The following is a 26,105-nucleotide window of genomic DNA, read 5'->3' as shown; positions in this document are numbered from 1 at the left end:
TTATTGGAAATCACACACAACACATCATATAATTTATCAGAATTGCCACTATTTCACAATCTTGATTCATTTGTTTCCTCACCCAACAAGGTGGATTAAGCCCTTGACAGGTTTTCCCTTCTGGGTTGGGAGACGTCTCCAGCCTCATTCCCGGAGTAGCTGACTCTTCACCAGCAAACTCTTGCCCATCCCATTCTCTCAGATTTTCACTTCCTGGTCAGGTTTCCTCTTGAAGAATCAGCCAGACCCTTACAAGGGTAGGGCATCCTGTTTCACCTCTGATATTAATCACTTACTCTGAGACTCTTTTAAGTCTGGTGTCCATTGGAATTTGTAGGAGAAATCTGCACTTACGTGCCAGAAGTAGGTGCTGCAGAAGCAGCTTAATGCACAAGGGTAAACAGGTTTCTGTCTAGCTGGACTCCGCAGAGCCTTTAATATGCTAATATAAGAGATGAATATCATAGACAGAATTTCTAAGATGTGTTTGACCACAGAACATTTTTCATATAGAGCCTCTCAAGAAATTAGAGATCTAGATTTGAATCTTACATCCTTTTATTTATTAGCATCCTTAACTTTTTGTCTTTTATATTTATAAAGGTGAATTTGCCTACTTCCTAAGAATATAGAAATTAGATGCTGCATGTGAAGGGCATAGAAAAGGGCCTTGACAAAGATTGACTTGCCTTTTTAGAGCAATGATAATGGTATAATGGTTCCAGAGATTTTTTTCTAGCTCAGTGATTTTTAAAACATCACTTATAAGGTGGCTTTAGTGGATCCAAAGTTGGTTTACTATCTTCCCAAATGCCCACAGGAGAAAAAGTGAAGAGAAACTTCACTATATACAGACACAAACATATTTTTTAAAGGCAACAAATGAATTTATGTTTTAGGAAGGTCCCACCCCAAAAAATAGTTGTTGCTAAATGCTTGGTATTTTCACTAGCTTAGTCATGGAGGCAGTGGCTGGGTCAGATTAATTCTCGTTAGTGGTAAGGTTTGCCTTTATTTAAGGATGAGTGTCAGTCAGTACCTACAGGAAAAACCACTTGGCAACTAACTTCAGACATGCTTTCATCAGAGAAACATAAAACCTTGAAATGTCACTTTTTTAACTAGAAAAACTTTTCCCATCTAAATTCTAGCTGTTATTTGGAATGGAAGTAATGGCAAGTAAGTTTAAGATTAGACATAAAATGGACCTAATAGAAAACTTCACATCTGATAGAAAGGTGTACTGACTTACCATTAACTTGAACTGAAGAGGAATTTATGGGTAAGGCTCTTGTGTTCCTTATCTTCTGATTTAAGATGCTAAGGATTTTCTCCTTTATTAAGGCCCTTTGCTCAGTAGAAGGGAACTGGAACACCATAATGATATCTGCCTTCACACTATCTTCCTCTGGACTACAACATATAAGAGAAAGGTGTTTATTCAAAGTATACATCGGGTCTTATACTCTTTCCTGGATTTAATGCCCCTGAATTTTGCCTTAATTGCTAAAAGTGTTGAGGACTAATCTTCTTACATTGACATTCATCTGTATGTCACTGTCTGACCCAATATCATTTCATATGTTCCCTCTTCAAGTTTCCATCATGTTTTGAGTAAATTTTCCCCATTAATTTGAAGGCTTATTATAGCAGTTGGGTAAGACTCAGATATCAAAAAAATTTCATCCAAATTGTAAAGTCTGAGGATCAGAAGAAACCTTAGTGGTCTCTTTGGCCAATCTCTCATGTATCTGATACCTACATCACCTCTAAGCATCCATGGTCCTCTAGCCCCATGCAGTAATTAAAATGATGGGACATTTACTTCCCTCCAGAGCCTGTTTCTCTTTGGTCAGCTCTAATTTTAAGATAATTCTTCATTTTGAGTTGAAATATGTCACTTTATATCTTCCATTATGTTAGGCTTAGGTCTACCAGTTGGGACATATATATAAAACATCAGGTTCCTCTCCCACATAAAATATTTGAAGACAGTGACATTCTTGGTTCCTGAGTCTTCTCCACATTAAACATGTCCAGTTCCTTGAATTTTTTTTTCATATAAGCAAGTTCAAGACCCTCTACCTGTAGTATTCAGTTTTTCCTTTTAAATTAGGAAAACCAAACAATTAAAGGCCTTTAAAAAAAAAAATTGAACTCTATGTATTGATCTGCCATGTCTCTTATTTTTACACTTCAAAAGACCCAAGCTCTGAAAAACACTACAGGCCTAATTACCCTGAATCCTTTGACTAAAAACAGGAAATATTGATTCTGAAACATTTTATATATCGTGGTCCATTTAGGCTCTAGAATGTGAAGATACAAATAATCAGAATTTTATGTCAAATTGGCAAATGTATGACCAAGTAATTTTCCCTCTTGAAACAGAAGGAAAACATTGTTTATGAGGTGGAATTTCTCTGGATCCACACAAAAGCTTACATTGTTATAATGACTTTAAATTCAAAGGGGTTCACAAGACTATGATAATATTTCTAGAATGTTATGGCAAATCAGAATTTGAAAAGAAAGGATATGAAATCCAGAGAATTTCAGAAATATATGCTTTTTATCTCCTAAACATTGTAGAATTTATCCAATTTATATTATAAAATCTTTCTGGAGGTCATTAGCTATTTAGTAAAGTGTAAGGAACTTGGAGTAAGTCTTCTAATAAGGCATTAGTCTGTTGGTGAGAAAAGTTATTATTATTTCCTTTATATAAATCTGTCTGAACATACTCATTTTTTAAGAGGATGAGTCCTATGGGCCCATAGGTTTGCACCCATTATGTATTTATGTTTTGCTATGTGCATTCCAAATAACATAGTTGAAACTTCTGAGAAATTTCTGCAATTGATATGAGCCTTCCCCCTCTACCATAACAAGCAGAAAATTCGTTAAAACAGGAACATCTTTTTTTGGGGCCTGCCTCCCGGGACTTCATTACAGGTAAAACTTATGATCCCATTCTGTAGTCAGCTTTGCCTTCTTATTTTTGAACTGATACGTCTGTCAAGACTACTTGGTGGGTTTTTCCCAAGGCCACGGGTTCTGGTAGTCCTGGGCCTTACAATCAATTGATGGTTTTCTTTTTTAACCTTTTTTTTTTTTTAAGTTTTTATTTATTTGACAGAGAGAGAGAGCACAAGTAGGCAGAGCGGCAGGCAGAGGGAGAGGGAAAAGCAGGCTCTCCACCAAGCAGGGAGCCCCACGCAGGGCTCTATCCCAGGACCCTGGAACCATGACCCAAGCCGAAGGCAGTCGCCTAACCAACTGAGCCACCCAGGCACCCCAGTTGATGGGGTTTGAATCCTTGTTCTTCACTTAACTTCCCTGCGTCTTAGTTTTTGCATTTAGAAAATGGTGGTCAACCCTGTATCTCCAGATTGCTGTAGAGATACTCTTCATGAGAAAACTTAGGCAAGAGCCAAGCTCATAGAGGCAACAACATATGAGAGTTCCCATCTCCTTTGCTCTATGTCCCTCCAGGCTGAGAGTCCACCTTTGCCCAAACATACATATGTCAGTCTGACTACTTGGTTCTTGATATAATGCTTGTTCAAGGCTGAATCTATAAATATCTCATCCACCTGTTATTAAAACAAGAGAAAAATTCTGTGTTAATAAGATATTTTATAATAAGAATATCCTTCTGATTAAATGCTAAAGCAATAGAAAGGAGTTTTAAAATGAATAATATTATTTAAACCAATGGTTCTCAGCTCTCACAGTGAAACAATCACTGGCAGTTTTTTTTTTTTTTTTAAATTATAGATACTGGAGCCCCTCAGAGTTTTGGTTATAATTGATTAGGAGGGAACCTAGGCGTTCATATTTTTAAAAACCTCCCCAGGTGATTCTAATGTGCAGACATAGGTAATTTGAAGTATCTTCCTAAAATTCTATAGAAGGTGAAGCCAAAAGACACAGAGCCAAGAGGTGACACGGAGAGAGGTTTTGAGAGATGGTGAGCAAAACCTTGGTTGAGTACTGGGTTTGAAGCCTATCCTGCTGCTCATGAACTGGGCAATGTTGGAAGTTCCTGAACCAATCTGAGCCTCAGTTTCCCAGCCTATAAAAAAAAAAGATACTGATATGCTACTCACAGGGTGTAAAGATTAAACACACATAAGATGTTGGGTATATTTTGGTAGTGAACTGTACCCCCCATCCCGGCATTTCAGGTCTCAGATTTCTCTGCAGATCTTTGGCTGTTAGTACAGAGAACCAGCGTTGGGGATTTGGGAGAGAGCCAATGATTATTTAAATTGTTGATTGTGGGCCCTAGGGTAAATCAGAGAGGAAGAAAGAGTAAGATGGCGTTGCAGATTTAGATCAAAGTTGTATTACTCAGTTTATATCACCAAGGAAGGAGAAGATAAGCTACTGCTTTGGGTTCTTTTGCACAGAATTTTAATTACCTGATCCATCATCATGTGGCTGTGGCTTACCACACCTGGATTTTGGCTTGCAGTATCTCATAGTGACCACTTGGTGGCAACAGTGTCATCTAAACTAAACGTTGAGCATTGCATTTCACATTTGATCGTAGATGAACCAAATGTGCAAAAACCATGTCCTAAATCCTTAAGGAAGGGGCAAGAAAACCAACTCATTTTGAAAAATGCAAAAACATAAAAATAAATGAAAGGCTGTATCAGAGGTCAAGGAACAAGTCATGGCTTCCTTAGCACTACCAGGCATTCACAAGTGCTTAATTGGGACACAAAATATTCTTGATCTCATTTAACCCTTACAATAACTGGTATGGAATAAAAATTATCTTGATTTGTATTTTATTTGAAGAGGAAACTGTCACTTGGAGGCAGTAGGTAAATTTCCCTGCCAGCCATTATGTGGATCATAAACTGGGATTTAAATTTAGTTCTTCTGTTTGCAGGGCCATCTCTTCTCATTAACCACACAGCCTCCTTGTTAAATGTGATGTACGTTTTACTTCAAGTTCTTTCACAGAACACGAAACAATAAGTTATAAAATAAACAGTTGGTTGACTTAAAGTATAGAACTAGTCAAGATATAATTGGTCATATACTTGTAAACTTGAAGATCAAAGGCAGTATTTAGAAAGTAGAAAAATTGCTAGTATCCAAAATATACACACTTATTTGTATTTACATAAGAGCTTAAATGGGCTGAGGAGGTGTGGAGTTTATAAGCTAGAAATGGAACTGTTTTGGAAGGTGTGTTTTTGCAGGAGTGACATTGTAATGACTTCTCTTTTGTTACACACAGCTAGTCTTACTACTCAGTATCTGGGGGAAGTCCAAAAGGAAAGAAATGGCAAAACAAAACAAAACAAAAAACCCAGGCCAACCTAACAGGAAGAAAAGTGCCAAATATTAAAGGGAAGAAAACAGTTGAGTATTTATAGAAGTTTGGTTTGTAATTATTCTCTGAAATTCCACTCACAATTGTTCCCTTGGCTGTCTGTAACTTGTTGGTGAAGGTATTAGATTAAGTTTTTGACTTTAGATGACATCATTCTAAAGTCACATGGCTGCTGAGAAAAATATCTGTACCCAGTATCAATCCGGTCTTTGAATGGTTCAGTTGTCTGGGAAGAATATCGTTAAGAATCTAGGTATAAGTGACTTCAGTAATCATAGAAATAAAGTTTTCTTCTTTCTAATACAAATCTCAGGACTCTGCCCCTATTAAGCCTCTTTGATTAGCCTGGGGTGAGGCCCAGGATCTCCAGGTGATCAGGTAGCCTGAGGAAAACACTGAGAAATGCTGCAGCACAGAGACTGGCTGAAAGGGTTTCTACAATAAAGGAATTTTCAGCAGGGGGAATCAGAGAAAACAGGAACCTAAACTCTTGCTGAATGGATTTTATGTATGAATTAGCTTTCTAGAGACCCTAAAATAATGATTAATCATTAATCATGATTACTCTTTCCTAGAAGATGAAGGCTTACTTCATAAGAAACATTCTGCTGATACTTTGGCATTTTAAATTTGTAGAAGTTTTAGAAGAACACTTTTTTCTAAACTGTGTGCCAGTTTGTTATAAATGTATTATTTACACAAACTAATAGAGATACTGATTTGTAAATCTAGCCCACCTCCCATTCTGGGGCATTTGCCGAGTTTACTAGTTGTAATTACAACTAACATTAAACACAGACCCCATCCCTTTCAGGGTAGTACCTCTTTATGTTTGATGATTTTGAAATGCTGGAAGCTGCACTGAGATTAAGTTCTAAAAGGGCAATTGAAGGTTAGTTGAGTGTTTAATAAAAGAGTTAGGGAGAGGCTGATAACTCCAACAAACAGACACGCCCAACCATTCAGCTCTCATTCCTGAACAAAATGTGTTCACACATGTCACCTGCCTTTCATCGTCAGAGGCTTCCCAACTTGGCTTCTCTCTCAGCAATCTTTAGTATTTACGTAGGAGGTGTTTCAGGCCTCAGACTGCAAACTTCAGATAGATATGCCACCAAAGATCGGCCAATGGAATATAAAAAGTTTCTTCCAATGTCACACCAGATGAGCCCTGAGAATTAAAGGACCCACAAACATGCCATGAAGAAGACTTCAGATCCTGTTGCTTTCTCCTAATTATAATAAGAGTAGCACACAAAGAACAGTATGAGATACTTTAAAAAAAACAACACACGTTTAGCCTTAAATAAGACTTAATTGAAATTAAGGGCTGACCTCAAGGTAAAAACAGAGAATAAAGCACAATTCATTTTTGCCTCTGGTCACAGAGTCAGATATTCAAGGGCTTCACCGTCTGTTGCCCATCTTCCATCCCGTCCAGTCTTCAACACCACCTGTACCTGTCAGGCTTGACCCTTATTTCCTGTGTACTTGCCCTTTACAGGCTATTCCTTGAATCTGTAACACCCTCCCCCATTCTGCTGGCTCTGCTTTTCTGAACCACAACTCTCCTTCAAGGTCTATTTCAGATAATACCTTCTTTGTGGTTATTCCTTGAACCTCAGAGTAATCTTTCCTCTTTCTGTCTTAATTTTTCTTATCCCTCCTATACCTTTTACTTCCTCCTTAATATAGTTATTTATGCAAGTATATTATCTCCTTTACTACATTGTACACCCTTAGGTATAAGTATTGATTTTTTCATGCTCTACAATATGTAGGAATACAGCATGTTTTTGTTGAATGAATGAATGAAAGAAAGCGAACATTTATCAGAAAGTCTTGCATTTACCAGGAAAGTTGCAAGAGTTTTTAATGAGCTTTTCATCAGATTTAGACCAATGCTTCTGGAGAAAAAAGCAAACTGACTATGAATTACTGATAGGAATTCTTTCTCCTTTTGGACATTTTCAGGTAATTTGATTGCTTATGGAAAGCCCCTCCATGTTAACAATGCGATAGATATAATAGTAGGAATAGTCATCATAGTTGTGTATCCTGTGCACCAAGCACTAACTCCATTGTATTTCTGAGCTCATTTGCTTTTCTCATCAACCCTCTGAGGTGAATACTATTATTGTCTGAATTATATAGATGACTTGCTTCAAGGTGACAAAGCAGTGAGCCAGCTGACCTTGGGATGAGCACGCATGTGGGTTTTTACCAAAAGCCCCTACCCACTGATGTGTAGTAGGCAGCATGTAAGGGGTCAAGAAACTGTTTTAGCCCTCTCCAAAGGCAGTCTGTTTTCTTTGCCTTCTAAATATGAGAGCTATAATCTTGATAGTTCTTATTGCAATTTTTAAAGTTGTATCTATTTAAAATTCTGGATTTTTGGCAAAACAAGAATCAAAAAGTCAATTATGAATAATTTTTCTAAACTTACATAGAGTGTGGCCAACCCGAACAGTGATGGTGTTTACGGGATTCTGAAGCTTGGTGGCCTTCTGGGTATTGAGTCACTTAAAAAAAAACAACAAAAAACAACAACTGCCACAGCTTTGAACCCAATGCTGTGTCTATTAGAGATGACAGTTGGATCCAATGTCATGTGGGGTGTGTGGGTGGAGTGCCATGGAAGCGTGTTTCTGATTATCCTAAACCAGGAGGTAATGATATCAACAAATGGGTTGTGACATTATGTGATATTATCAAAGTTATTTCTTTGATTGCACTAGTCCTTCTCAGTGTTTCCTTGTATGACGTCAGAAGGAAACAGATGGACATCTGTAACTGTCTGATCACACATAGCAAGTAGCAATATACTGGATAACCTTATCCCAAATTGGTTTATATTCCTGAGATTGAGAGCCAAAGTAAATTCAATAAATTGAAATGTTTGCAATTAAGGTGATAAAGGATAAATTATTAACTTTCAGCATAACACAAAGGCTTAGATCTCTGAATTACCATTTTAGAAGAGGAATATATATAATTTGTGTCTTTTTAAAGCTGTACTAAAGATATTTAAACCAGAATGCCTGAGGCAAAGGAAGGTCATTTTTTAGAAGGTTCCTGTGCTCTCCAGGTGTGTTGTCCTGGAAATCTCTAAATTATTCAGTGAGAAGGAGAAAGAGAGAGAGAGGATATGAATCATTACTCTTAGAATCTCTTATACTTCCTGAATGATGAACAATAATCTAAATAGATTATCCAGTAAAGACTTTGCTATAGTCACAACTTTATCAGGAAGTTTGGAGATGGTTCAGATTGCTTCCTTTCTCAAAAAAACTTCTCTCAGAAAACACCCATCCATATTTTTCCTCCAATCATAGATTGTTTGTGCTAAATATATACATGCAGATATTTTCATCAACCTCCTTCCTCTATTATAGTTGTTTGTTTCTGTTGTCTTCCTCCTCAAAAACTGATATGGACAAGAGACCATAAGCCAAAACTGGTAACAAGAGACAAAGAAAGTCATTATATAATGACAAAGGAGTCAATTCATCAAGAAGATATAACCATCATAAATATTGTACCTAACACTAGAATACCTAAATAAATCAAGCAAAAACAAACAGATCTGAAAGAGAGAAATAGACTATACAATAATAGTAGAAGACTTCAGTATCCCATTTTTTGGCATGGATCCATCATCCAGACAGAAAATCAACAAGGAAACATTGGACTTGACCATACTTTAGACAAAATGGACTAATCAGACATATATAGAACATTCCACACAACAGCAAGAGAATACACATTCTTCTCAAGCACACACAGAACATTCTTTAGGATAGATCACTGTAAGCCACAAAACAAGTCTTAGCAAATATTTAAGACTGAAATCATGCTATGTTTTGTGACTACAATGGTATGTAGAAGTTAGTAACTGGAGGAAAGCTAGAAAATTCACAAATGTGTGTAAATTAAGCAATACACTTCTGAACAACCAATGAGTCAGAGGAGAAACCAAAGGAAAACAAAAAAAATATCTTGAAACAAATGAAAATGGAAACACATATCAAAACTATGGGATGCTGCAAAAGCAGTTCTAAGATGGAATTTCATAGTGATAAATGCCTACATTAAGAAAAAAGAAAGATCTTAAATAAACAACCTAACTTCACACCTCAAGGAATTAGAAAAGAAGAAAAACTATTGTGCACCTGAAACTAATATAACACTATGTTAACTATACTGGAATTAAAATTTTAAAAAAGAAGGAGAAGAAAAAACAAAGCCCAGAGTTAGCAGAAGAAAATAACAAAGGTCAGAGCAGAAATAAATGAAATAGAGACTAAGAGACAATAGAAAAGATCAACTAAACTAAGAGTTGGTTTTATGAAAAGGTAAAAAAAAATGGACAAATCTTTCGCTAGACTAAGAAGAAAAGAGAGAAGACTCAAAATCAGAAAATGAAAGAAGAAATATTATAACAGATACTACAGAAATACAAAGGATCATATGAGACTTCTGTGAACAATTATATACTAACAAATTGGATAACCTAGAATAAATGGATAAACTCCTGGAAACATACAACCTTACCAAGATTATATCATGAAGAAATAGAAAATCTGAACAGATCAATAAATAAGGAGTAAGGAGGTTGAATCAGTAATCAAAACCTCCCAATACAGAAAAACCCAGGACCAGATGATTTCACTAGTGAATTCTACCAAACATTTAAAGAAAAATTAACAATAATTCTTCTCAAACTCTTCCAAAAAAAAAAAATGAAGAAGAAGAAGGAACATTCCCAAATTCATTTTACAAGGCAAGCATTATCCTGATACTAAAGCCAGATAAAGACACTACAGGCTAAAATCCCTGATGAACAGAGATATAAAAATTCTCAACAAAATTAGAAAGTCAAATTCAACAATATATTGAAAGGATCATGCATTATGATCAAGCAATATTAATTCCTGAGGTACAAGGATGCTTTGACATACACAAATCAATAAATGTGGTACACACATTAATAGAATGAAAGATAAAAATCATATGATTATTTCAATAGATATAGAAAGATCATTTGACAAATATAGTATCCTTTCATGATAAAAATGCTCAACAAATTTTATATAGAAAGAACATACCTCAACATAATAAAGGCCATCTATGGCAAGCCCACAGCTTATATATTATTTCACAGAGAAAGGTTGAAATCTTCCTCTCTAAGATCAGGAACAAGACACCTAGGGTGCCCACTTTCACCACCCATTCAACATGGTACTGGAGTTCTAGCCAGAGCAATCAAGCAAGAAAAAGAAATAAAAGGCATCCAAATCAGAAGGGAATAAATTGTCTTTATTTGCAGATAGATGATCTTATATAGAGAAAATCCTAAAGATTCCACCAAAAACTGTTGACTAATCAATGAATTCAGTAAAGGTGCATGATACAAAATCAGCATACAGAAAATGGCTGCATTTCTATACACTAACAATGAAATAGCTGAAAAAGAAATAAAAAAGATCATATTAAAAATAATAAGATATTTAAGAATAAATTTAACCGGGGAAGTGAAAGATCTCTGTATTGAAAACTATAACATTTTGATGAAGGAAATCAAAGAAGACAAAAATAAATGAAAGATATCCTGTGTTCATGGATTGGAAGAATTAATATTGTTAAAAGGTAAATACTGTCCAAAGCATCTATAGATCAATGCAATCTCCATCAAAATTCTAGTGACGTTTTTCACAGATATAGAAAAAAAATCCTAAAAGTTGTATGGAACTACAAAAGACCCTGCATAGCTAAACAATCTTGAAAAAGAAGAACAAAGCCAAAGACATCACACTTCCTGATTTCAAACACTAATACAAAGCTATAGTAATCAAAACAGCAGGATACTGACATAAAAACAGACACACAGACCAATGGAAAATAATCAAGAGCCCAGGCATAAACCTCACATTTATGATCAGCTAATATTTAACAAGGCAGCCAAGAATACTCAATGGGGAAAGGATAATCTCTTCAATATATAGTGTTAGAAAGCTGGATAACCACATGCAGAAGAATGAAATAGCGCCCCTGTACACCATCTCAAAAATAATTCGAAATGGATTAAAGACTTAAACATAAGACCTGAAACCATAAAACTTCTAGAAGAAAACATAGGGAAAAATCTTCTTGACATTGGTTGTGGCAACAATTATTTGAATATGACACCAAAAGTACAAGTAACAAAAGCAAAAACTAGTACGTGGGACTCTATGAAACTAAAAAGCTCCTGCACATCAAAGGAAGTCACCAACAAAATGAAAAGGAAACTTATTGAATGGAAGAAAATATTTACAAATCATATATCTGATAAAGGGTTAATATCCAAAGTATATGAAGAACCTATACAACTCAACAGCAAAAAAAAAAAAAAAAAAAAAAAAAAACTGATTAAAAAATGGGTAGAAGATCTGAATAGACATTTCTCCACAGAAGACATACTGAATGGTCAACAGGCACATGAATAAGGGTTCAGTATCACTAATTATCAGGGAAATGCAAATCAAAACTCAATGAGATATCATCTCACACCTTTTAGAATGGCTATCATCAAAAGATGAGATGACAAGTGTTGGAGAGGATGCAATCCCTTGTGCACTCTTTTGAAGAATGTAAACTGGTGCAATCACTGTGGAAAACAGTATGGAATTTTCTCAAAAAATTAAAACTAGAACTACTTTATGATCTAGCAATCCCATGGGTATATATACAAAGGTATGTGTGTGTGTGTGTCTATACACACACTCACACAGACACACAGGAATATTATTCAGGCACAAGAAAGAAGGAAATCCTGCTGTTTGGGACAACGTGGATAGAACTAAAGGGCATTATGCTAAGTGAAATAAGTCAGACAAAGACAAATACTGTATGATATCACTTATATGTGGACTCTAAAAAGCTGAATTCACAGAAACAGAGTAGAATGGTGGTTACCAAGGCTGGGAGTGGGGGTGGGGCATGGGAGAAGCAGGGAGATGTTGATGAAAGGGTACAAACTTCCAATTATAAGATGAATAAGTTCTAGGAATCTAATGTACAACATGGGCATTATAGCTAATAATACTGTGTTTCACACTTGAATGTTGCTAAGAGAATAAGATCTGAAATGTTCTCACCACAAAAAAGAAAGGGTAATTATGTGACATGATGGAGTGGTAATCATTTTGCAGTATATCAAATCAACATGTTTTATACTGTAAACTAACACAATGTTATCTGTAAATTGATCTCAATAAAGCTGAACACAAAACTGATACTGGGAAGTGAGGAAAATATGGAGGAGGACATACTTATATAATAAATAAACCCAATGTGTTGCTTAAGTAAAAGTTACCTAGCACAACATATGTAATTTATAACTAACAAAATTTAAATTAAAAAAAAATAGGAAAATAATAAATTTAAATGTTAAATGGGAAAAAAATTGATGTAAAACTAAGCTTCCTATCTTAGCTGAGTTCCTTCCTGACAAGTAGAAAAATTTAATGGAAAGAGCACATGTTCAAATTACCTCTTTGGCTTCACATATCCCCCTGTCATTTACTGGCTGTGGACCTTAACTTCAGAGGCTTAGTTCTCTTATCTATAAAGTGTGGATAATAATGTCTCCTTTGCAGTGTTACATTGCAGATTAGACATGAAATATACAACAATTATCTTTTTCTTCCAGGATTCAAATTAACTACATTGAAGTCAGAGGTGCAGTGAAACACATCTTCCTCTTTCAGATATGCCTAATCTTTAATTACAAAATAAATGTAAATCTGTGTTCTCACGTAAGGTCTCAGCCATATTCTACATCCAGTCTTTCTAACCTCTGAACATGAAGTTTCTTGATAATGTCTGCTTAGTTTTTTCTCAAATCTTCCAAATCCAGTTTCCTCTCTCTAGGCATAGGGCCACAGCCCTACACCAAGCATGGAGCATCTTTTACTTCTCTTACCTTATGCAAGTCCAAACTTTAAGACTAATACCTTTGCTAAGTTTAAGTTTACCTTGACTCAGTTGCCTTTTCTTGGTAGGAGCATTTCCTGCCTCAGTGTTGATGAGAGCCAAATCTCTCACTTTTGTCTCCTAATTCCTTTAGAGAGTGTTTCTCATTAGTTTATGTCCTTGCATCTCTTTCTGTTTCTAAGTTCCTTGTTTCTACAGCTATAGACTATATAGACACATAGTATCAAGGATATTTTGAGAATCATTTTAGGCCCCTTTTGAGTGTCCCTGGGTGCTCCTTGGGCACAGGAGCAGGGTTTTTTACGGGGAGACAACCTTAAGAAAATTCCCAACCACTGCCATTGTTAATGCAGTTAACGGTCACTGGCCAACATTGACAGTGTAATTGAAAGACACTAATGTAACAGGGATAATTACTTGATTTCTGGAATTTTGTGGGATTGTAGATGGGAAGTAAAATCACACAGATGATTCTTAGGGATGATGGAAGTTTATTAAGAACAGGTAATCTTAAATTTTAACAATTATTATTTACTAGCTGTATGATCTTGAGTAAATTAACTTTTCTGTACCTTGATTTTCTCATCTGTAAAATTGTGATAGTAATTGCCTCATAAAGTTGTTTTTGAGGATTAACTAAAATAATACATATAGGATGCTTAATGTAGTGCTTGGTACTCAATACATGTTAGTTATCTTTATGGTATTACAAGCTTATAGCTTTCACATTTGTAATGACCCTATAGTTTAAAAATATCTCCTGATATTGCTAAAATATATTTCTTCAAATAAAGTACTACCTCAGCCAGTGACCCTACCCAAACTTACAATAATTAAAGAAAGTGACCTACCTATTTGGGAGTGTCATGAATTACTGGTGTCTGGTTACTGGAGTTCTTTTAGCAGTATCTGAGCATGAACTAATTTTACTTTTGCACCTCCATTTGCATTCAAATCAGTAAATCCCCAATTATGAGGAAGAACAGGACCTGCAACCTATCTTTCTTGGCTGTCTAGTTAGCACCCATATAGGGCAGAGAGAAGAATCTGGTTTTATTCATTGGGATTTGGCAACAATAAACAGGAGTGGCTCAGGATGAGGCATGAACGCTTTGTGTAATTCTTCTAGAGGTAACTTGGTGGTGAATGGAGGAAAAAGGACATCTGTCTCATTTAAACAGTGCTAAATAATTCAAAATCTTTTTTGACCATGGGAAACCTAGTTGAATTCCTTTTGTTTGAAGTTACTCTGCCCTTAAGGTCCTCAACATACAATTTAGTTCTTAATTATGTCATGCTGTTCAGTTTCACGTGTGTTATTCTCAGCTCTCCAAAGAGATTGGAAGCAATTTGAGGAGATACATCATGTTTCCTTTTCTGCAAGACTCAAGTGCAAAGAAATGTAAAGAGCTGAACAATCATACCATATACTGGGAAGAAAGATTGTTTAGTTAATTGAGAAAACTGGCTCACTTATATGCAGAATAAAACCTGGGTCCCTACCTAACATTACATACAAGGTGGACTTTAGATACACTGAAGACCTAATGTAAGAGGTAAAACTACAAACTAACAGAAGAAAATATACTAAAATAGTTTTATGACTTAGAGCGAGGGAATGACTTTTAAAAAAACTTTAAAAACATGAACATAAGGCAAAGAAAATTGATGAAGATTACTTCAAAGTTATGGATTTCTATTTCATGAAGGACAACATGGAGCAAATTAATAAAAAACAGAATGGTTAACTGTAATTTCTACAACCAGCAACCTGTATATATCTAGAAAATATAAGGAACTCCCAGAAAATAACACTAATAAAACAAAATAACTCTAATAGAGAAATAGGTAAAGGATAGGTACCTGCAGTTTATAAAAATGAAAACTCAGGGTCCCCCTGCATGCATTGATATCAGTCGCAGGGCTGCCAGGAGCTACTGGCATTGGCTGGGAAGTTGATTGTCTCTGGTGGCTGCTATAACACTAAGGCTGGGTCTCTGAGCCCAGGAGGAAGCAGGCATGTGTTAAATTTCTCTTTCACCCTCATGGTGGAAAAAATAGGAAACAATGAGCACCCAGCACAGGCTTAGCACTTGCCTTTGTTGTGGGGTCTGCTTTGAACAGTGGTGAGGAGGCTTCCCTGTGACCCCTGCCCAGTGTGCCACCTGGGGTGGCATTGGGGGCCTGTCCCCAGTTCAAGCTCTATATTTGTAACATCACACCACTGTCTCCTGATTGGACCATTTTCAAGAACTCACGTCAGTTTTCATACAGCTTAAAAGTAGGCTCCAAACCCAGTGTGGAGCCCAAAACGGGGCTTGAAATTTTGACGCTGAGATCAAGACCTGAGCTGAGATCAAGAGTTGGATGCTGAATGACTGAGCCACCCAGTTTCTTTTTATGTTTTGGAAGTCAGAAATGGAGGGAAGCAAGAGAAATCATTATTACTGAAAGGAGGAGCAAGATGGCAGAGGAGTAGGAGACCTAAATTTTGTCTGGTCCCAGGAATTCACCTAGATAGGTATCAAACCATTCTGAACACCTATGAACTCAACAGGAGATCGAAGAAAAGAATAGCAGCAACTCTCTGAACAGAAAAGCGACCACTTTCTGGAAGGTAGGATGTGCAGAGAAATGAATCTGAGCCCATATTTGGGAAGACAGGCCATGGGGGAGGGAGCCTTCATCAGTCGGCTACCAGCAAGTGATAGAGCAGTGGAGCACTCTAGAAGTCTGCTCCATTGAGGGAACTTTTAGAAGTCGGCTCCATTAAGGGGCGATGCTCCAGTGGCTAAACAGGGGGTGGAATCCTCACTGGGATAGTGTGGTCTCAGGACCCTCGGGGTCACAGAAAGACCAGGGGTGCCTGAGTGCAGCTGAGCTCCCAGGTATCGGAGCAGGGAAGCCAACTGCAAAGACAGAGCTGAGGAGTGGGCTGTCACTTTGGGATTGCCATAAACTGCGATCCGCAGCACAATCTGGCCGCTGCTCTTGAGCAGGGACCCAACAAGCGGCTGATCTGGGGAGACTCCCCTTCCTCCCTAGGAGGAGTGGCACGGGAGCACACCACAGGAATCTGCTGGGTTTGGAGACTCCAAATGAGGATCGTGTGCCAGAGATAGAAACGCTCGGTCACAGGATGGCTGAGCATGGAGTGCGGCCAGAGACTGGGGAGATGGGAATGATTGACTGATTTCTCTGGGGGCACACTGAGGAATGGGGCCCCGAGGTCTCAGTTCCTCCGGGGTGGAGATTGGGAGGCCGCCATTTTCATTCTGATCCTCCAAGGTTGTACGGAAAGCTTTCAGGGAACAAAAGTTACCAAGAGCAAACCCAAGAAGATTACCTAGCCTTGCCCCTGGCAAAGGTGGGGCAATTCTGCCTCCGGCAAAGACATTTGGGAACCATGGCAACAGGCCACTCCGCCAGAAGATCAGCAAGAACAGCCAGCCAAGACCAAGTTTACCGATCAATGAGAATGGCAGAACTCCAGCACTAGGGGAATACAGCACATAGAATCATGGCTTTTTTCCCATGATGCTTTAGTCTTTCAAAGTTAAAATTTTTTAAATTTTCTTTATTTTTTTTCTTTTTCTATTTATTTTTTGAATTTTTCTTTTTCCCTTTTTCAACCAACATCTTATCAATTCTTTTTTTAAAAGTCTTTTTAAATTTTCATTTTTAGAGTCATATTCTATCCCTTCATTGTAGTTAACCTTATTTTTTGTATATGTATAAGTTTTTCTCTCTTTAAAATTTTGGGATACAGTTTCTTCTAACAAACCAAAATATACCCTAAATCTCTAGTGTATGGCTTTGTTCTAATCTCCTGCCTGATCACATTCTCTCCAGGTTTTTTTGTTTGTTTGTTTTAAATATTTCTTCTTTTTTCAACTAACTTCTTATCAATTCCTTTTATAAAATCTTTCATACTTTTCATCTTTACAGTCATATTCCATCCCTTCATTGTATTTACCCTTATTTTTGTACATATATAAGTTTTTCTTTCTTTAAAAATTTGGGAGGCCGTTTCTTCTAACATACCAAAAATGCCCAAACTCTAGTTTGTGGCTCTGATCTATTCACCAGCCAGATCATATTCTTTTCTGTTTTTTTCTTTCCCTTTCTTTTCCCCCCAGTTTTGGGTTTCTTCTGATTTGTTTAGTGTATATATTTCTGGGGTCATTGTACCCTGTTAGCATTTTCTTCTCTCATTCATCTATTTTCCTCTGGACAAAATGACAAGATGGAAAAACTCACCTCAAAAAAAAAAAAAAAAAGAACAAGAGGCAGTACCAACTGCCAGGGACCTAATCAGTATGGACATAACTAAGAACTAGAGTTCAGAATGATGATTATAAAGACACTAGCTGGGCTTAAAAAAGCATGGAAGATACTAGAGAATCTCCTTCTGGAGAAATAAAAGAACTAAAATCTAACCAAGTCAAAATCAAAAAGGCTATTAATAAGGTGTTATAAAAAATGGAGGCTCTAACTGCTAGAATAAATGAGGCAGAAGAGAGAATCAGTAATATAGAAGACCAAATGATGGAAAATAAAGAAGCTGAGAAAAAGAGAGATAAACAGCTACTGGATCACGAGGGCAGAATTCGAGAGATAAGCGATACCATAAGATGAAACAACATTAGAATAATTGGGATCCCAGAAGAAGAAGAAAGAGAGGGGCAGAAAGTATATTGGAGCAATATAGTGGAGAACTTCCCTAATCGGGGGAAGGAAAGAGGCTTCAAAATCCAGGAGGCACAGAGAACCCCCCTCAAAATCAATAAAAATAGGTCAACACCCTGACACCCAACTGCCTCCCAAAATTTTAAAGAAAGAAAAACTTATATATGTACTATTAGATAATATTACTATTATCTAATAGTAAAACTCACAAGCTCAGAGAAAAAGAGAAAATCCTGAAAACAGCTTGGGACAAGCTGGTGTGTAACCTACAATGGTAGAAACATTAGATTGGCAGCAGACCTATCCACAGAGATCTGGCAGGCCAGAAAGGACTGGCAGGATATATTCAGAGCATTAAATGAGAAAAATATGCAGCCAAGAATACTGTATCCAGCTAGGTTGTCATTGAAAATAGAAGGAGAGATAAAAATCTTCCAGGACAAACAAAAACTACAAGAATTTGCAAACACCAAACCAGCCCTACAGGAAATATTGAAAGGGTCCTTTAAGCAAAGAGAGAGCCTAAAAGTAACACAGACCAGAAAGGAATAGAGACAATATACAGTAACAGTCAACTTACAGGCAATACAATGGCACTAAATTCTTATCTTTCAATAGTTACCCTGAATGTAAATGGGCTAAATGCCCCAAACAAAAGACACAGGCTATCAGATTGGATAAAAAAACAAGACCCATTGATATGCTGCCTGCAAGAGACTGATTTTCGACCCAAAGTAACCTCCAGATTGAAAGTGAGGGGGTGGAAAACCATTTACCATGCTAATGGACATCAAAAGAAAGCTGGGGTGGCAATCCTTCTATCACACAAATTAGATTTTAAACCAAAGACTATAATAAGAGATGAGGAAGGACACTATATCCTACTTAAAGGGTCTATCCAACAAAAGATCTAACAATTGTAATTATCTATGCCCCTAACATGGGAGCAGCCAATTATATAAGCCAATTAATAACAAAATCAAAGAAACACATCAACAACAATACAATAATAGTAGGGGACTTTAACACCCCCCTCACTGAAATGGACGGATCATCTAAACAAAAAACCAACAAGGAAATAAGGCTTTAAATGACGCACTGGACCAAATGGACTTCACAGATATATTCAGAACATTGCATCCAAAAGAACAGAATACACATTCTTCTCTAGTGCCATGGAACATTCTCCAGAATAGATCACATCCTAGGTCACAAATCGGGTCTCAACCAGTACCAAAAGATCAGGATCATTTGTGCATATTTTCAGACCACAGTGCTTTGAAACTAGAACTCAATCACAAGAGAAAAGGCAGAAAGAACTCAAATACATGGAGGCTAAAGAGCATCCTACTAAAGAATGAATGGGTCAACCAGGAAATTAAAGAGGAATTAAAAAAATTCATGGAAACAAATGAAAATGAAAACACAACTATTCAAAATCTTTGGGATGCAGCAAAGGAGGTCCAAAGAGGAAAGTATATAGCAATACAAGCCTTTCTCAAGAAACAAGAGGGGTGCCTGGGTGGCTCAGTCATTAAGCGTCTGCCTTTGGCTCAGGTCATGATCCCAGGGTCCTGGGATCAAGCCCCACATTGGGCTCCCTGCTCAGCCAGGAGCCTGCTTCTCCTTCTCCTGCTCCTGCTGCTTGTTTTCCCTTTCTAGCTGTCTCTCTCTGTGTCAAATAAATACATAAATAAATCTTTAAAAAAAAAAAAAACAAGAAAGCTTTCAAATACACAACCTAACCCTACACCTGAAGGAGCTGGAGAAAGAACAGCAAATAAAGCCTAAACCCAGCAGGAGAAGAGAAATAATAAAGATCAGAGCAGAAATCAATGAAGTAGAAACCAAAAGAACAGTAGAACAGATCAACGAAACTAGGAGCTGCTTCTTTGAAAGAATTAATAAGATTGGTAAACCTCTGGCCAGACTTATTAAAAAGAAAAGAGAAATGACCCAAATAAATAAAATCATGAATGAAAGAGGAGAGATCTCAACCAACACCAAAGAAATAAAATTATAAGAACATATTATGAGCAACTATATGCCAGCAAACTGGATAATCTGGAAGAAATGGATGCATTCCTAGAGACGTATAAACTACCAAAACTGAACCAGGAAGAAATAGAAAACCTGAACAGACCTATAACCAGTAAGGAAATTGAAGCAGTAATCAAAAATCTCCCAAAAAACAAGAGCCCAGGGCCAGATGGCTTCCCAGGGGAATTCTACCAAACATTTAAAGAAGAATTAATACCTATCCTTCTGAAGCTGTTTCAAAGAATAAAAATGGAAGGAAAACTTCCAAACTCATTTTATGAGGCCAACATTACCTTGATCCCCAAACCAGAAAAAGACCCATCAAAAAGGAGAATTAGAGACCAATATTCGTGATGAACATGGATGCAAAAATTCTCACCAAATACTAGCCAATAGGATCCAACAGTACATTAAAAGGATTATTCACCACGACCAAGTGGGATTTATTCCTAGGCTGCAAGGATGGTTCAACAACTGCAAATCAATCAGTGTGATACAATACATTAATAGAAGAAAGAACAAGAACCATATGATCCTCTCAATAGATGCAAAAAAAGCATTTGAAAAATACAGCATTCTTTCTTGATCAAAACTCTTCCAAGTATAGGGATAGAGGGTACATACCTCAATATCATAAAAGCCATCTATGAAAAACCCACAGCGAATATCATTCTGAATGGGGAAAAACTGAGAGCTTTCCCCCTAAGGTCGGGAACATGACAGGGATGTCCACTATCACCACTACTATTCAACATAGTACTAGAAGTCCTAGCCTCAGCAGTCAACAAAAAGAAATGAAAGGCTATAGATACAAAAGAATGGAGGAATATATTTCAGCCTATAAATGTTAATTAATGATTTGGAGGGACAAGACTGCAAGATGAAACAAAATGCATGATTTAGTGAGGATTGAAAATATAGGTTATAAACTCCATGATATTATTGCAAGTATGTTGCAATTGAGTATGCATAGGGATAAAGATCAGATGGTGATATGAAAACATGAAAATTGATTTGAGAAAGGAAAAAAGGTTCTTTGACTACTAAAACAAAACAATACATTGCCATTCCCACCCTTTTGAAATAACTGTACTGACATGCTTCCTTGTCAAAGAACTTAAATTGAGCTTAGTTTTTGAGTGATGGTTCACATACATACTGAGGAGAACTATTATATAACTGAGTTTCCTTTTTCCTTTTTGGGGGCAATCCTGTATTTTAGTTTTAATGAAATTATTAGTATTGCATTTGAACATTACACAAAAGGTCTGGCTATTTTATCTTTATTAGCATGTTTGTGGGATAAAATGAATATTTGTGATTATCTTTCTTTCTTTCATATATTTTTAAAATATTTTAAATCTTAAAATGTGGTCCTACATAAAAAGCATGTGGGTTTACAAATAACCATCTCTGATATGGCTAAACTTTACCATTTGGGTGATATTATGGGGCAATGGGGGAGGCCATAGCCTGGGATACAGTTGGCCTCAGTTCTCTCACCTTTAGATGAGATGAATGAGTTAGAAAAAGTGGCTTTTCAGAATCATTTTTTGTTAGAATGCTGATTCCTTTACTCCCTCATTGCTGCTTACCCATCTCATTAGACACTGATTCAGTGAGTCTGGGGTGGGGCTTAGGAATCTTCAAGATGATTTTGATGCAAGTGTCTGAAAATCATCTTTTGTGAAATATTGAGGGAAATAATCCACAAATCCCTTCCATCTACATTATTTTACAACAGAAAGGATATTGTGTGACTTACCAAATTCTCGCTCATCTCCCGTAAGACCTTAAGTTGGTATGTGCTGTTTTGTCCAGAATTACTATTGACTGGTAGATCTGAAATTTTAAAGGTGCTGTGATAATACTCCATTTTCTGGCCTGTGATACAAAGGAAAAGTAGAAAATTACATGATATGGGCATAGATTTCAGGATCTAAGGCACAAACAAATATAATGGGGTTAATATAAAGTCTTGAATTATTGCTGAGATTTTTTAAAAATTTAGTTTCATAATAATATGAATGAAAATAATGATTAATGTTTTATGTTAATAATAGCTGATATTTTTTTTTAGTGTGGACTATGTTGCCAAATATTGTTCTGGGCACTTTACATGTATTAATTCATTTGGTCCTCATTCTAGCTCTCTAAGATTGGTGTTACCTCCATTTCTCAGGTGAAGTAAGTGAGGCACAGAGGTTTTAAGTAACTTGCTCCATGCTATATAACTAGTAAGTGGCCTGAGTTTAAACCTAGACATTGTGACTCTAGAGCTGGAACTATTAATTCCTATATTGTCCCTTGTTGAGGGACAATGAAATGTATACCACCTCATACTCTACTGGAAGTAGATGTAAATGAATGTCCTTGTGAATTTTGATTTGTAATGGGAGAGCCAGGTACACTACAATAGACAGGGAAAGGAAGGCGAAAAACTCTCAGAGGTGGAAGGTAAGAACACTGTGTAACTAGGGTGAATCAGTCAGATCTCTGCTTGGCTACTGGGAAAGGTAAGAAAACAGAGAGCAGTGGAGACTCCTGGGAAATCTGGTAATCTTAGGAGCATGTCCGTGTTGGGGCGGGGGGCGGTGTAAACAAGAAAGCTACAAAGAGCTAAAGATAGAGAATGGAGCAACCACAGAACAATATCTCTCCCTGGGGAGCCTGGCTCACGGAAGATAAAATGGGTTTCCCAGTTATGGACCTAGGAAAGAAAGAGGGATCTCAGGATAGTACATCTTCTATGTGGGACATCTTAGACTCTGTAGTGCTTTTTTTGGCCCCCCTGATATTTATCTATACAATCCATATTGTTATAAAACCTTATAGTCATAATAAAGGGGCTTTTGTGCAGTCAAATTAACTGACCTAAGAATCTTTGGTCATTGGTATAAACAACAGGTGAGGTTGTCATAGGAGGCCCAGAACTGTGTTCTTAAAACTTTTAAAGCTCCTGATAGAGTCTTCATCACTCCCCATCAAATCTGAGGAAGATGACAATAGATGAGACCATTCAAGGAAGCCACCTGAGCTAGTTGTTTTATCATATACATTTGTGTGACACTGTGGAGATTTGTCAAAAAATGTTAATGGTTTGCACTCTGTGCAGAGAAAGATGCAATTTAGAAAGAATTCTAAAATGCAGTATTTGTGTGATTATAAATATATCAATTTTATTTATTTATTTAGGCAATTTAAAAAATACCTGAATATCATTTTGGAAAGAATAAAATTTTCTCTAAAAATAAGTAACAACATTCTGTCATATCTATAGTTTACCAATTATTTCAAAATTCATTATTTCATTGGACATGTGTTTTTCTTTTGCCTTTGAAATGTTGGTGGATAGGATGATGAGTAAATGAGCCAATTTTAATAACTAATTTAATAACTAATTTATCAAATTTTTTCACTTGAGTGCTTAGAGTTATGATTGCTAGTAATAAATTTGTTATTATTTTTGATCTTTTGTATAGAATCTCAAAAGAATACTAGATTGTGAGCTTTACTTAATGCTGTATCTTGAGTCATCCAGAAAAGTACTCATATATAATTAGGCAGTCAGTAATTATTTAATAAAATTACTGAATAAATCAAAAAAAATCTAAATGTGGGCATTTGCTGGTAAAAGTACAAAACTGTTTTTGGATAAAATTACATATACATATATACGAATGAAGGTTTACAGAAAAATGAAATCAAACTGGATGAAATCCATAATTTTTACCTACCAGAGACTAACAAGTGAGCCAGAATACCAATAGTCACTGCCACCACTGTCAGTAATAACACAATGAGAAGGGCAATCATCCATGGTTTCAAACCTCTGCTTTGGGTGCCAAATCCTACTGTTCTGTGAAAAAGAAAACTCACCAGTTATTCTTACATGGTAACTGTTACAGGCTTTCTGGTTTTCTTTTGGATAAGATCAAGTTGCTTTGGTCTACCTTTCCCAGCAAGAAGCCATTTGTCTTCAATTTTCATCAAGGTCATCTTGGTATGAAGGGAGGTGTTAAAAAGATCAGGATCTGAGAATCCATGATGTTGCTCCTGGTTTATATTTCTGGAGGCACTGGCTCTCTGTGGTGGCCAGTCCTGACTTCTCTTAGCAGTGTGGTCCAAAGTAGCACACATGCTTGAAAAAGGACTATTCCTTCTTCCTCCAGCACTTTTTTCCCCCCTCATTTCTTTGTCTATCCTTTTAGAGTTTACAAAGTGATTTCAAATCTATTATCTTATTTACTTTTTATCTTTTAAGTCTTTATTATGAAGTGTTTCAGATACATAGAAATTTAGAAAGAATAGTATAGTGGAACACCCCTTTATTTATCACATCATTTTATCAATTGTTAATATTTTTGCCATTTTGCTTCATTCATTTTGTTGCCATATTTTAATATGAAATAAGACATTATAACTTTTCACTAAGTCACCATTATAAACAGGGTATTTCCAACGTAACCATAATACCATAACACTCCTAAAAAGTAACAATATTTCTCCAGTATCTCCTACTATCCAGTCCATCTTCAAATTCCCTCTTTTATCTGCATTATGTTTACTGATGGTTTGTACAAGTCAGGACATAATCAAGAACCATGTAATATATTTGGTTATTATGACTTTTAAGTCTTTTAAAGAAGAGTCCTGTTTCCTTTTAAAATTTTAATGACATTGACTGGTTGAAGAAATCAAACCGGTTGTCCTTTAGGACATCCCACCTTCTTGCTTGTTTGAATGCTTTCTTATGATATCACTTAATTTGTTCTTCTATCCCCCTCATTTCCTGTAAGGTTAAACAGATCTAAAGACTTGATTAGATTTTGGTTAAATTCATTTGACAAGACTACTTCAAATGTGATGCTGTATATTTTATATTTTTATCACATCAGGGTTAGAGGAAATTTCCACAATTTAGGAGGAGAAAAATCACTCTTTACTTTTTTTCCTAGCACCTTATGATCAACAATAGTACTAATGATATTGTGTCAAGTATTTGTTTGCATGTATATTAATCTAAACTTAACTGTGAACTCCTCAATGAGCTGGACTATTGTTGTTCATATTTTTATCATTAAGATTCAATAAAGTACCTGGTAAAGAGTAGGAATTTTATAAATCCATGAGAGGCAGATATTATGCCAGCTTTACCTATGAAATAACAGAGGCTGAGAGAGAGGATACTTGATTAGAGTCAAGTGGCTTAAAAGATCCTGGTCGTCTAACTCATTTTGTAGTGCTCTACAACTTGCCATTGTAGTCAATTTTATTTATCTCTTTCATAAAATTTAGCTTTGAGGGCAGAAAGTATTTTTCATATTTCCTTCACAAGATTTAGTGCAATGTTTTGCACTGAATTAATTTTAAATAAATATTGGTTGACTTATAGGGATTTTTTCTTTTGAATATAAACATATTTTATATGTAAATGCAAGCACAAAAGATACAGTTTATGGACCTAAATAGTTAAGAAGATGATAGTTTTGGCATAAGTAATACATTTACCTTATAAACCTAGTGGAACTGGAGAGATCTGAATCCTGTTTAGTATAGAAAATATTGACAATGTGTGCACTGACTGATTAAAAAGAATCTAGACAACTGGCTGTGGAAAGGCAGCATGTCTTCCAGTGGACAAAAGCTAAGGTGCCAGAATATAACAACAAATAGAAGCTCCATGGAGTATAATATTACTTAGCCTCTTAAATGGCTTAAAACCTAAATTCAGAAGTGAAAGATAACTTAGAGGCTACTTGTAAAATTCAACACATTTTCCAGGTGAGAAAACTGAGGCCCAGAGATGATTAAATGACTTCTTTGATATAACCGAACTAGCAGTCATCTCAAACTCATGCCTTTTAACTCCTGGGGCACTATTATTATTATTATTATTTTTTTTTTTTTTGCAGTGCCAGATGGCTTTTCTGTTGAGTCCATGTTAAAATTCTTAAACTGATTTATTTTTTATAGATTCATCTATTCAATCATTCATTCATTCTTCATTTATTTGACCATTTTCTCAGAGAATCTTACTATA

General features: G+C 36.2%; 1 protein-coding gene across 1 annotated transcript in view; it reads right to left on the bottom strand.

Annotated features, from left to right (window-relative positions):
- Positions 1-25,323, bottom strand: part of TMPRSS11A (transmembrane serine protease 11A) — a 40,855-nt gene extending 15,532 nt beyond the window's left edge. The window contains 5 exon segments of the mRNA XM_035005580.1: positions 1,253-1,413; positions 3,529-3,596; positions 21,828-21,946; positions 23,800-23,936; positions 25,253-25,323. Of these exon segments, the coding sequence (XP_034861471.1) occupies positions 1,253-1,413; positions 3,529-3,596; positions 21,828-21,946; positions 23,800-23,936; positions 25,253-25,323 (556 nt within the window).
- Between the last annotated feature and the right edge of the window lie 782 nt (positions 25,324-26,105).

Source organism: Mirounga leonina, unplaced genomic scaffold (genome assembly GCF_011800145.1).
Source record: "Mirounga leonina isolate KUSES-001 unplaced genomic scaffold, KU_Mleo_1.0 Mir_129, whole genome shotgun sequence".
Lineage (NCBI taxonomy): Eukaryota > Metazoa > Chordata > Mammalia > Carnivora > Phocidae > Mirounga > Mirounga leonina.
The sequence above is the reverse complement of the archived record's forward strand: the minus strand, read 5'-3'. Positions and strand labels throughout refer to the sequence as shown.